At 34.0% G+C, this 13762-nt stretch overlaps 1 protein-coding gene and 1 long non-coding RNA gene across 8 annotated transcripts in view; one reads left to right on the top strand and one right to left on the bottom strand.

Moving 5' to 3' along the window:
* Positions 1-13762, top strand: part of N4BP2 (NEDD4 binding protein 2) — a 66291-nt gene that overhangs the window by 21205 nt on the left and 31324 nt on the right. For all 6 annotated transcript variants that reach the window (XM_077758907.1, XM_077758909.1, XM_077758906.1 and 3 more), the window contains 4 exons: positions 369-457; positions 5197-5273; positions 9466-9621; positions 11165-13557. In XM_077758907.1, coding sequence (XP_077615033.1) covers positions 369-457; positions 5197-5273; positions 9466-9621; positions 11165-13557 — 2715 coding nt within the window. The remainder of the gene's footprint in view (positions 1-368; positions 458-5196; positions 5274-9465; positions 9622-11164; positions 13558-13762) is intronic.
* LOC144227309 (uncharacterized) lies at positions 5268-11761 on the bottom strand. 2 transcript variants are annotated; one of them, XR_013333907.1, is made up of 4 exons: positions 11578-11761; positions 10161-10509; positions 7962-8631; positions 5268-5347 (listed from the first exon to the last, which is right to left on the bottom strand). It is a non-coding gene; the product is annotated as an uncharacterized LOC144227309 (long non-coding RNA). The 2 variants fall into 2 exon arrangements; XR_013333908.1 differs by having other exon boundaries at positions 11602-11761.

Below are 13762 nucleotides of genomic sequence, written 5' to 3'. Positions count from 1 at the left end.
TTTCTACTAAAGTTCCTATCTCTTCTAGAATCTTATCCAAGATACATGTTGCTTTTAGGATGATATGAAGGATAGTTTTTTTGCCCCATTTATGCTGTTTATACATGTAACACACATAAAAAGATCAGTTTTTATTTTATAATTTTCTCTAATTATAACTTTAGTATTTATTGTTTATTATCCAACATTTATCTGTACTTCAATTTTTATATACTCAAAAGTGAGATTTAGAGGTAGAGTTGTAGGTAAAATTAGCACATATCTGTGATTTTCAAATTATGAACACAGGATCAAATTTTCAAAATTTCAAGAGAATACTTAATACTGTTATAAAAAAGTGATTGTCATTTTCTGTTTGTGTTTTTCAGCAAAAGAAGCATTTGAGAAGAAGGTGTCTCCTATAATAATAGACAATACAAATCTACAGGCATGGGAAATGAAGCCATATGTTTCTTTGGTTTGTATCATAAATCGTCATAAGTCTGTAGTCTGTAGCAGTAAGTTTGAAATTATCGGGGATGTTAATTACACAAGTGAATCTCAAGGAAATAGTCCTTGGACTCTCTGTAACTGAGCTTTCTGTTTTGATAAAATGAGAAAAATAGGAATAGTTTTTGCATAAAGTTAAATTTATTCTGTTTTCAAGTTCTGAGATTCAGTTTTTAAACTCTGAGATAGTTTTTGTTTTTGATGTCTTTTATGAAAAGGTAGTGGTATTAAATTATAATTTTATGTTTGTGTATATATACATAACTATAATTTAGGTTTGTGTGTGTGCGTGTGTGTGTGTGTGTGTGTGTGTGTGTATGTATACACACAAAATATTTTTCCTTATTGCTATTACTTGGCAGAATCAAAGTTGGTAGTCTGTTGTTAGTCCTTAAATTTCTTTTGGAATTTTGCTTTTCGGATAAATTCAGAATTTGATGAATTCAATTATTTTCAGTTCTCCAAATTTGCCATTTTCTTCTTTTTTTGCCCAGCTTTGATGTCACCGTTTCCAGGAAGTTAGCATTCATTAACTTACTAAAAACCTGAGTGGAGTACTCTTTCTGTAAGCACCCTGACTTACTTTTGTGATGGCCTTAAGCACCCTGCTTTTATTAGTAGGCCATGAATTGGCTAACTTTTTTCTATAAAGTGCCAGATGGTAAATATTTTAGGTTTTTTGGGCCACATACAGTCTCTGTTGTATATTCTTTTTTTTTCTTTTCTTTTTAAATGATCCTTTAAAGATATAAAAACTATCCTTAGCTCCTAGGCTGTACAAATAACTGGCTGATGGGCCGAATTTGGCTCTAAGCCATCTATATATTCTTGCAGGTAGGTCTGTTGTTTCATTCATCATTGACTCTCCAGGATATAGCACTGGGCTTGGCGTACAGGAAATATATATTTGTTGGCTTAAAATGATGAATGAATAAAGCTTTTATGATTATGGGGTATTGTTTATTTTACTCTCTCAATATTAGCACATGTCTGGCACATTAAAGCTCACTTTATGTTTCATCAGTTAATGAATGTTGTGCTGCTTCTTTTATGTCCTCAGTACATCCAGCATCTGCCTCCTTTGCTGTGCTTAGTGCACTTATACTATTTTGAAGGTGTGACTCTTCATTTTTCTGAAGAAAATTAATGTCCTTTGAGAGCAAATGAGATTTTACTTCTGTGCAGGGGCAGTAGAGGGAACAAAGAATCAAATTAGTGCATTGGGAATTAAAATTCAGTTTGCTTTCTGGCCTCAGGAGTTCCTAATTTCTAGCCTAACATATTTATTATGGGGAATGCTTTCCTCTTTCCCCTTACTTGACTTCTCTGTACGTTTTCCTTAGCTTCCTGCTGTCATCGTAGAAAGTTCTTTAACACCTCATTTTCCTGTGTAGATAATAAAGAAGGCCCTGTATTACTGTGTTACTACTGATTTTCATTTAGCCTTCACACTTCCACAGTATTTTTTTTTTTACAAATAGTTTATTGTCAAATTAGTTTCCACGTAACTTCCACAGTATTTTTTCCTCTTTTTTCTTATATAATAATTAAAATTATAAATCTTTTTTTTAAATTATTGATTCCTTGGCTCTTCCCAGCTCTACTTAAAAGTATAATGACAAGGGGTGCCAGGGTGGCTCAGTCAGTTTAGCTTCCGACTTTAGCTCAGGTCATAATCTCATAGTTCGAGCTTTGAGTCAGGTTCTGTGCTGACAGCTCAGAGGCTGGAGCCTGCTTTGGATTCTGTGTCTCCTTCTCTCTCTGCCCTTCCCCCCCCCCCCCCGCCTTGCACTCTGTCTCTCTCTCGCTCTCAAAAACAAATATGCATTAAAAAATTTAAAAAGTATAAATGCTGCTTATCATGGAATGCCAAATTCATTTTTTCTTCAAAAAGAAGTAATTATAGGAATTACTGTAGAGAAGGATCACTTTTTACTTCTTTTGGTAACAAGATAATGAGAGCTGTGGGGGAGTGGAATAGTTTGGAGATAACAGTCTATTAGTATCTTGACTGTCATTTATAAAAGTAGTTAAGTAGTGAGTTGGGAATAAGTAGCAAGCAGTTGAGTTTGCTTAATGGCATCTGGCAAAACTTATTACTTTGTTCTATATATTTATATAGAGTTTCCCTTGTGAGCTGTCATATAGCTTAACAGAAATCAGAATCCTCCCAAATAATGTAACATTGTCAAGATTTACCTATTGACATGGGAGTTGAAAAAGTCTTTAAATTTAGTCTTTATTTCTCTCTTTCTTTGTATGCATTTACACTTAATTCAATCCTAAGAGATATATGACATTCCTTTAGGTCATTAAAGATTGGGGCTGTTGCCATGGCCTGAATAAAGTGTATGAAATTTGGTATTGTGGTGAGGAGATAGAAGTGAATAGAGCCATTACAGGGTGTTATGTCACTTCCTACCATGGTGTTTTGGTTGATTTTGGGACTTTTCTCTTAGAATGACAAAATAGCAGTGAGTACTTTCGGCATCTTGTCATAAAACTGAGGGAGGGGATCAGTAGTGGGAGATGAGGTCAGAGATGTAATGGCGGTTGTAGAGATGGTGGGGCAGATTATATAAGGGCTCATAGATCACTGTAGAAGATGTATTAATCTGCACAGGCTGTCATAATAAGATCTTACAAATTGGGTGTTTGAAACAACAAAAGTAGTTTATTTTTTTCACAGCTCTGGAGGCCAGAAATTCCAGGGCAAGATATGGCCTGGTTCTCTGGGTGAGAGTTGTTTTCTTGGCTTGCACATGGCTGCCTTCTTGTGTGTTCTCTTATGGCATATAGTGAGTACTTTGTTGTCTCTTCTTGTATGCATACTAATCCTATCAGATCAGAGCCTTACACTAATATCCTCATTTAATCTTCATTACCTCCTTAAAGGCCATATCTCCAAACACAGTCGCATGGTGGGAGTGGGATTTGAAGGGACACACTCAGTCTACAACAGGGTTTTAAGCAGAGTAGTGACGTGATCCATGACTGTTAAGAGGATTGCTGTAGCCCAGTGTTGAGAATAGGTGGGAGAGGCAAGCATGGAAGCAGGGAGACTAGTTAGAGGGCTATGGTGATAATTAAGAGATCATATGGCTTAGACCAACATGGTGGCAGTGAAAGTGACAATGAATAGCGATTAGATTCTGGATATATTTTGAAAGTAGAACCAACTGAATTTTTTGCTGGATTGATATGGATGTGAAAGAAAGAGAGGAGTTCAGTGTGACATCAGGGTTGGTTTTTGGCACGTGTAGTTGGAGGTTGCCATGAGCTGATAATGTTGGAAAAGGGTTTAGATAGAATAGTTTTGGGATAATGGATTTCAGAAGTTTAGGTTTGAATATGTTGAGTTTGGTGAATAGGTAGTTGGATCTACAAGTTTGGAGTTCAGGAGTGAATTCTGAGCTAAAGATATGTATTTGAGAGTCGTTAACATATGGATGATATTCAAAGCCAAGGAATGGAATGATAATTACTAAAGAAGTGAGTATAGATCAAGAATAGAGCACCAAGGACTAAGTTAAGGACTAAGCATTCCATTGTGGGAAGAGATGTGAGTGGAAAAGAAGGACTAGCGAAAAAGACTGAGAACACCATTTTAGTGGAGCTGGAAGAAAAGCAAGTGTGCAGGAACAAAATGTCAGACAAAGGAAGTGATGAAGTGTGATAAACGCTGCTGAGAGTCAAGTAAGAAAGGACTGAGGATTCACTGTAGCATTTTTCAGTGTGGAGGTAATTTGTGGTCTTGTTGAGCAGTTTCAGTCGAGTAGCCAATTGGAGTGGGTTTAAGAGAGGTGAGGAGAGGAATTGGAGATAGAGTGTAGTGATTCTTTTGAAGGCATTTTCCTGCAAAGGGGAGCAGGAAAATGGGGAGCAGGGGAAAGGGGATTAAGAATAAGATAGGAGAAATAATTGAATGTGATAAGATTGATTTAAGAGAGAGAAAAAAACTTATGATAACTCAGAGGGGAGAATTGCTGAACTTGGTTATCCTCAAGGTGGAGCGAGGAGGTGGATCTAGTGGAGAAGTGTAGGGCATGCCTTTTAGATAATAGTCATATTAGAGTTTTGAAAAATAGAATGAGATATTATTTGAAATAGCTTTAAAATTATAAAAGTAATGCATATATGATACATATTCAAATTGTAAAAAAGAATTCCAAAAAGTCCTACTCCTTTGAGGTGCTTTTAATAGTATTTTTTAGAATCTTTCCAGAAGTTTTCTATATATGTGAAAATGTGTGATTAATTCTTTTTTATCCCAGTGAAAATTCTGTATCTTACTTTCTTAACAGTTTATATTGGGACCTTTTCTCATTAACACGTATAGAATTTTCAAAATTGCTGTATGTATTTTCATTGTATGGTTGTACCTTCATTTATTTAGCCAGTTGCATATTAATAGTCACTGTGTTGTCTTATTTTGCTGTTACAAATAATAATGAAATGGTTATCTTAGGGGTGTGTGTGTGTGTGTGTGTGTGTGTGTGTGTGTGTGTGTGTCTATTTGCTCTCATATACATTTCTGGAAGTTAATTGCTGGGTCAGTGAGATTGTGCATTTTGCAAGTTTAACAAACTCATCACAATTAGATAATCTTTTAGGTTCTTTCAGTTAACATGCTTTGAATTTGGAAACAATTCCTTTAATTTCATGGAAATAATTATTTTTAAATACATTTGTCTTTTTTGTGCATAGTCTCAAAAACATAAATATAAAGTCCTTTTCCGGGAACCGGACACATGGTGGAAGTTCAAACCAAAGGAACTTGCAAGGTAAAATGTAGAGACCATCTAACATGTTTTTAATTTTATGGTAGTGATAGAAAGTCCATCTAGATTTTTTCTCTCTATAAAGAATCAATGAAACAAAATAGGTTAGATTGCAGCTTTTGTAAAAAATTTTGCATTTCCTATAGACTTTCAGTTTTTGAAAAGTTTGTATTTTCTTATTCCCCATATTGAGTTAATTAACAGAAAAATTCCAATTGTCTTATATAGTTAGTACTTTATTACTTATTTATAATATATTGTCAGTATCTGAAATTAGAACAGACCCTGGGCATTGGCATGCCTGAACCTTGTGCTACAGAGAGGAACAAATCATTGTAGTTGCCTGGTGACAGAATACTGAAAGGAAGTGAGGAAGGTATAGGTGGAAAGGTTGCAGATATGCAACTATCCAAGTATTGCACTACCCTCCCCACTCCTTGCCCATCTCCTAAAGCTTATGCTTTTTTATGTGATTGTTTGACTTGAATAAAAATGTTACCTAGGACATGGACACACCATGTATTTTGCTTTGTGCTCTATATTCCCTTAGAGATAGGCATAACTGGATTTTGGTCAGGTTATTTTCTTCTTGGTAATTTTAACACTAACTAAAGGGTTATCTAATTTTACTATATTCATAGTGTTGTGCAACCAACACCACTGTAATTAGTGAACATTTCTATCACCTCAAAAAGAAACCCTGTACCTGCTGTTAGTCACCCCCCAATTCCCCCTGTCCTTTGACAAATGTTAATTTGCTTTTCTGTCTCTATGGATTTGCCTGTTCTGGACATTGCCCATAAATGGAATCCTATAGTATGTGGCCTTTTGTGTCCTGCATCTTTCACTTAGCCTAATGTTTCAAGGTTTTATCCCTATTGTAATATGTATCAGTACTTCCTTCTTTTTATATGCTTTTGATACATTAACTAGATTTGGTTTTCTAATATTTTGTTAAGGATTTTTGTATCTGTATAAATGAGTGAGGTTGACACAGTAATTTTTTCTTCCTTGCCCTTTCTTGCCTGGCTTTGGTATCATGGTTTTAGGTTGATAAAATGAATCAGAAGGTATTTTCTTGGTTTTCTCTTTTCTGAGTTTATGTAAGTTTGAATGTTTGATAGAATTTACTTCTGAAACTATCTGGATCTGTTTTCTTTGTGAGAAGGTTCAGTTAGAATTTGTCATTACACCAAAGTTTTCAAATTTATTTAGACTTTATTAAAATTATAGTATTCTCTTACCATTTACATTTCTGCTGCATCCATACTTAAGTTCCTCTTTTTAATCTGAATATGTGTATGTGTGTCTTCTTTTTTTCTTGATTATTCTCACCAGAGATCAGAATTTTTATTAGCCTTTTCAAATAAACATCACTTTGCTTGTTTGATCTTTCTGTTATAAGTTTGTTTTATGTTCAATTCACTTGTGCTTCTCTTTTATTCTACTTTGCTTTTTTAAAAAAAATCTATTTTGGTTTGTTTATTCTTTTATTTTTATAAGATTTCACTTGAAAGTTTAGGTTATTTTCTTATATGAGCATTTGATGCTATGAAGTTCCCTAGGTACTATGCTCAGTGCTCCTAGAATTTTAATATAGAATAGTTTCTTTTTATCATTATATCATTTACCCCCTTATTTGCATTATGATTAATATTACTTTTTAACCCTTGGGTTATTTAGAACTGTGTTTTAAAATTTCTGAACAGATTGTTTTTAAATTCATCTTTTTTAAAAAATTCATTTTCAACTTAACTGTAGTAGGTAAGATTGTGCAATTTGTGTAATTACTAATTCTCTGATATTTTAAAGATGCATTTTATGACCTAGCATATTGTCAGTTTTTTATAAATGTTTCCTGTTTGATAAAAATATATACTGGTTATTGTATGTTAATATGTTATTAAGTCATGCCTATTCTGTTGCTCACATCTTTTTAAAAAAATTTGCCTTATGGATTAATATTTAAGGGAGGAATGAGGAAATCTGGGTGAAAGGGTGTTATGTTGAGTATGTTAGTGTCTTCTTACAGTTCTATTTTCACTTTATATATTCTGAGGATGTATTTCGAAGTGCTTATAAGCTTAAAATTTTTATATCTAATTGAACCATTTATCCTTGTCAAGTAATTTTCCTTTATCCTTAATGTTAATTTTTGTGGTAAGGTCTAATTTGTCTAATATGGTAGAACTACACCAGCTTCCTTTTAGGATTTGAGTGTTATTTCTTTTTCCATACTTTTACTTTTGAACTTTTCAGTGTCTTTACATTTAGGTATATCTCTTATAACTTGTATGATTAGGTTTTGAAAAATCCTTTGTCCATCTTTGGCTTTTTGTTGCTAAGCTTAGTTCTTTTATGGTTATTTTGGTTATTCATATAATTGGTCTTGTTTCTTACTGTCTCACTCTGTGTACTTTCTCTTTGTCTCACCTTTCCTGTGCTTGTTTTTTTATCACAGAAAATTATATACTTCTTTCCCTCCTGTCATGCCTTATTTTGGATTTTTTTCACTGAATGCAACTTTTCTTATTTATTTTTTCTCTATTAATTTAGAAATTATATACACTTTTTATCCTTTTAATGGTTACATTAAAACTTTTATCATGCAAACGTTAAATTTAAAGTTAAAACATTTTCGTAGCCTTCTCAAAACACAAAGATTTTCAAACATTTTAACTCAGTATTTACCTCCCTTCCAACTCATGCTGTGATTGTCCAGTGTACAGACAATGTGTGTTTTCATACAGTTATTGCTTTGTGCTTATTTTTTCTTGCATCACAGATCTTTCATCTGGGAATTTCCTTCCGTCTGACATTCATCTTTTAGGAATTTCTTTACAGTATAGTTCTGCTTCATGTCCAACTCATTTTTTTTTTTTATCTGAAAATTCTTTTATTGCCTTCATTCTTGTAAGATACTTTCACTGGGTGTATATATTGGTTGATAGTTTCTGTTATTGAAGATAACATTTAATTCTCTTTTGACTTCATCACTGTTAAGTCAGCTGTACTTCTAATACTTGGTTTCTTTGTTGGTAACTAGTTTTTTGTTTTTTCTTTAATTTCTGGTTGCTTTTAGTATCATCTCTTTACCTTTGGTGAATGACAGTTTCAGCACCATGTTTTTCTAGTGGATTCATATTTATCTTGTTTGGGATTTGTTGGGCTTCAGAGACAAGGGGATTGGTCTTTGATCAGTTCTGGAAAATTCTCAGCCATTTTTCTTTAAATTGCTTCTGTCCCATGTATTCTCTTTCTGGGACGTGGATTAGATGTATACTGCCTTTTTGTTCTGTCCTCTATGTCTATGTCTCTTAACTTCTCTTTCATATTTTCTATCTCTTTGCTTCTCTGTGATCTGAAACCAGACAAGATTGAGGTAGGTAAATATGAAAGCCAGATTTGCCCACATGGCAAATATTAATATTAGCCCTGGGATCCAGACACTGAGCCTTGGATCCAACCCAAGATAGGAGTGTTGCAACTGAGATGTTTTCATGAAGATAAGATTCTTGAGAAACTAAAGCATATCATCTGGCTTCCTGGCAGATGCAAATCCAGATGTTGTATGAAGGAAAGCACCCTCAGTTTAAGGCCTAAGTATTCTTTAGTATTAGGCTCAACTAAATATGAGTTCATAAATAAAAAGAGACAGAAATAAACCACCATGAGTGAAAGCACAAATAGAACAAATTTCATATTTGGATATCCAGAGACTTCAGATATAAGGAATTTCTTTTCTTTGCTTGAACTTAAAATGTATTAAAATATACATTTGCTTAAATTGACTTGGGATTCAGTTTTATTGTAACAGGAGGGCCCTTTGGACATCTAGTCTGCCATAGTGGCATACGTGGAAGACTAGTGGAATTTTTTAATTTACGAGTTAATAATTAAAGTCTTGAAGTGATGGTCATACTCTTAGGAAGTTTTTTTTTGGCAGAGCTTAAGAATAGCTTCTTTTAGAATTATTAGATCTGTTTTTTTCTAAGTTAATAAAAGATGTTTGGAAAAGATTGTATGGAATGATTTAAAAAATGGTTATTTAAGGCATCTTGAATAAGACGAAAATTAGAATCTGTGTATTGTGTCAAAACAAACCAGCTTAGGTATTTTTATGTATTAGAGATACAGCATTATTCTGTATACATTAAGNTATTCCTTCTACCCTTTTCTGCCCTGGAATTTTTAGGCGTAATATTCATGGGGTAAGCAAAGAAAAAATAACAAGAATGTTGGAACACTACCAGCGTTTTGTTTCAGTGCCAATAATCATGAGTTCTTCAGTTCCAGAGAAAATTGAACGTATTGAGTTGTGTGCATATTCTTGTGAGGACAGAAGTACTAGGTAGGTTAAAGTCCTTGTGTACAAAAATTCAATTTGAAATATAATTAAAAAAATAATTTTGTAGCTTGTGAAACCACTGCCAAGTAACTTTTAAAAATAAAAGTAGATGTTTGTTATTTGTAGAGTTTAGATCATTGTCTTACCTGAAGCAAGATGTATATTGTTAGCAAAAGAAGTAAATTTATGTAAGCAATGACATGGGAGTTTTTTCACTGTTCTTAGGGTTTTGTGGGTCCATGTTTATACTGTGAATACTACTTTCTTTATGTGACTCCCGCTGTTCCGATATTCATTGATTATTGCCTGTTGGTATTTTGTGTTTCTTTAGGTATTAGTGAAAATACTTTTTCTGGTTAGTATTATAAAAATTAATTATTAATGAAATGCTTTGAATAAGTAATACAAGTCGTAGCCTTTTGAAAGTTTGCAATCCGGGAAGGTACCGATTCTGTTAAATATTTAGGACATATAAACAATTGAATAAATAGGTGAGTTAAAGAATGACCTTAACTATAGATAGAAGTCTAAATCACCCGTACCTTTTGATGCGAAGGGCTGGTAAGTCTCTCTTAAAAAGGAGATGAAAAGAGAAAATTCATAAATGCTCTTTTATTGAGGGGCAGTGTTCCAAAGTGGTTTAGAGCATGGCTCCTGAGCTGCTTCCTGGCTTCAAATTCCAAGGCTTTGTAATCTTTGACAAATTATAGAATCTCTTTGTACTTCAGCTCTTCATTTCTAAAATGTCAATCACAACACTTTGCTCATAAGAATTTCATAAGGATTATGAATTAATACTTAAAAAGGACTTAGAATAGCATCTGGCATGTAGAAAACTCAGATGTGATTTCATTAGGAAGCTTCATGGGAGAGGTGGGACTTTGAGAGCTCCTGGAATAAAGAGAAAAAAGAAGATGAGTTGATAAATTGACTAAGGAAAAAGCATTGAAGTTGAAAGTGTAATGATTAGGCAAAAGTGCTGTTAAGTCTGAAATTAACATTGAGGATGGTTTTAAAAAATTTAACAGGTGACATTTCAAATGACAGCTCTCCTCCCTTTCTCTCATTTCTCTTAGTTGTGCAAATCATGTTGACTCTTCGCGACTTTGTAAATGAAGCTTAAGCATTTTCCTCTGTAGCAAATGACAGATGTTAATAGAGGCAGACCTCGTTTCACATATATTAAGCTATTAAAGTTTTGAAAGAAGCCAGGTGTCCTCTTCTGGGAACAAATTTAGAACCTTTAATATTTAATGCATATGAGCACCTTAACTGAAAATCTCATGTTTATTATTCGAAAAAACTTTGAGTGCTTCCTTTATGCCATGCATTGTGTTAGGTGTTAGGGTTACAATAAAGGGATGTATTCAAAATGTACTAGAGGAAGATCAAGATTAGCTTTTATAATTTTAATGTAGTTTATTTATAGAAGTTTTAGAAGAAATGTTAAGTGTCTTGTCTTTCAGTTGAATGCTTCTTTAATTAAAATCATGTTAGTGGCAACATTAAGAGACTTCCTTATAATACTTTAAAAAAAATCTTACAGCCCAAGAGACAATGAAGATATTACCTCTGAAAAAGAAGAAAATGTTTTATCCTCATCTCTGAAGCATCTAGAGTTAATTGAAGAGAAGAAACTTGAAGTGACCAAAGAAACTGTATTACCTGAGAATGTTACATATCTCTCTAATGCAGATTTAAACAAAGGAAGAAAAGAAATAAGTGGTATGAATCCTAACAATCAGAGTGCTTTCATTCAGGAAGTTTCAGACATGTGTTTTTCTGATTCTGAAAGCAAAGTACAAGCAACAGAAAAAAGTGAGAAAGAAGAACAAGTAGAAATGGCTCCTGAAAAAGAGTATAGTAAATCTGATGCAGATAGATTTGTAGAGAGAGTGTCACTTAGTATTTGCTATGGTGAAAATAATCAAGAAGACTATGATCCTTCAAATACTATACCATTTCAAAATGACAAGCCTTCACCTGGTGAAATATTGGAAGAAAGAGCCACGGTAAGGAAAAAAGCCTTTGGAAAACAAAAAAGCAAATCAACTTTGGAAAAGTTCCCAAGACATGAGCTATCAAATTTCGTTGGTGATTGGCCGGTTGATAAGACTATTGGCCAGAGGACAAAAAGGAACCGAAAAACTGAAAAAGCTTCATCTGTACAAAGTGACAAAAAGTACAATCACCCTCAGGCACGCAAAGTGTTAGATAACAGTCTATCTGTGAATATTGATCACATCCAGCAGCGAGAATCTCCACATGAAAGTACAGAGGATGACAAGAAATCACAGTATGATGATGCTTCAGAATCTTTCAGTAACTGTCAGTATGATCCGTATAAAAATACTGAAAAACAGGCATTCAGCATTGTGGGCGACTGGCCTTCATCTGATTCTTTAGCTCAGAGAGAGCACAGATCTAGAATGCTGAAAGATGGCTTAAAGGAACACAACCTAGAATTTGGAACTAATGACAGTATGAATGAAATATCCTTCTACACAGCACATGAGGCCTGTTGGGGCACGAGCCCTGAAGAACTAAAAACACTGGGTAGTTCCAGTTCCACTCTAGGAACTTCTGAATCGCCATCCAGTGAAATGACCTGTGAGAATAAAACTTGTCCAAGTAAAAAGATTCATAGACAAAACACATTGTCTCTTACTTTTACCAATAGTGGGCCAACTATTCCTGGAGTAGCGGGACCACAAACTTTAGCAGAATTTCCAGAAGGAAAACTTAAAAAAGTCCCTGGAATAGAAGAAGGCGTGTGTACCCAGACTGAACCACAGGATTTTGCCCTCTTATGGAAAATAGAAAAGAATAAAATTAGTGTTTCAGATTCTGTGAGAGTATTAACAGGACGATTAGATGGATTTAAACCAACAGCTTTCAAGATTAACACGAAATTAGATGTTCAAGAAACAATTCCATATAGGGTAATGTATGATAAAAGCACATATGTTGAAGAAAGTGAGCTCACCAGTGCTGATGAATCTGAAAATCTTAACATTCTTTGTAAACTCTTTGGGTCCTTTTCATTAGAAGCCCTAAAAGACTTATATGAGAGGTGTAACAAAGATATTATTTGGGCTACAAGCCTTTTGTTGGATTCTGAAACTAAATTATGTGAAGATATTGAATTTGAGAATATCCAAAAATCGTATGATGAAGCACAAATTGGGCCATTTTCTCTGGGATTAAATTTGAAGGAAATTATTAGCCAAAGAGAAACCTTGGAGGATTCTTTGTCTTCTGTGCCAGAATTTGGTCGTGGTGCTGTTGGCAGTAACACTAATGTGCAGTCTACCTGTGATTCAGAAAAGGGAACCTCAAAACAGGCAGAAATAAGAGCTATCACTACTGAAAAACCTGGATTTATAACAGATTTCTTTCCTAATGCCACTACAGATCTAAATAATACTAATGAAATACTTCTGGGTAGTCAGGCAGAACTTCCAGGTTTATATAACAGTAAGCAGTCTTTTCCAGGTACTCTAAAAGCTACTACTGCTAAAGATGTGAGGGACGTGGAGAAGAACCTAGAAGTCACAGAAATTGGAGACAGTGTATATTCTTCTTTGAATTTGTCTGGTATTTTAAACTCTGTATCGAGCACTTCACATCTTGAGTTAAATCAAGAAGTTGATTTTACTGACTCCGTTGAAATAAAGAAAAATGAAAATCTTCCTAAGGCTTATGTGAAATTTCCAAACACTGAAGAATTTATGAATGAAGATGAACAGGAAATGGAAAAAATTCTAATGGCTGAGAGTACTTTGTCAGCTGGAGTTAGTGAAGAAGATAAAACTGAGATGTTGAATCCCATGCCAGTGACGGCCAAGTCTCTGACCATAGACTGTTTGGAATTGGCATTACCTCCTGAGCTGGCTTTTCAGCTCAATGAATTATTTGGCCCTGTTGGTATTGATTCAGGTAAAGAAAAAATGGATTACCTCTATGTGTGTCTTTGTGTGAATAGAAACAGATTCAGGTTTCTGTCTCCCATTTTGAAATCGAGTTCTCTGTTAACCGAAATATACCTTATTTTTGAAACATTTGTTTATAGAGTATTTTAAAAAATGTAATTTAAATAAATAGAGAGTATTTATATGGAGTTTGTGTTCATCCTGTGCATATA

This window comes from Crocuta crocuta, unplaced genomic scaffold (genome assembly GCF_008692635.1).
Source record: "Crocuta crocuta isolate KB4526 unplaced genomic scaffold, BGI_CrCroc_1.0 scaffold223, whole genome shotgun sequence".
NCBI classification, from domain to species: Eukaryota; Metazoa; Chordata; class Mammalia; order Carnivora; family Hyaenidae; genus Crocuta; species Crocuta crocuta.
This window is presented reverse-complemented; position numbering and strand designations above follow the sequence as displayed.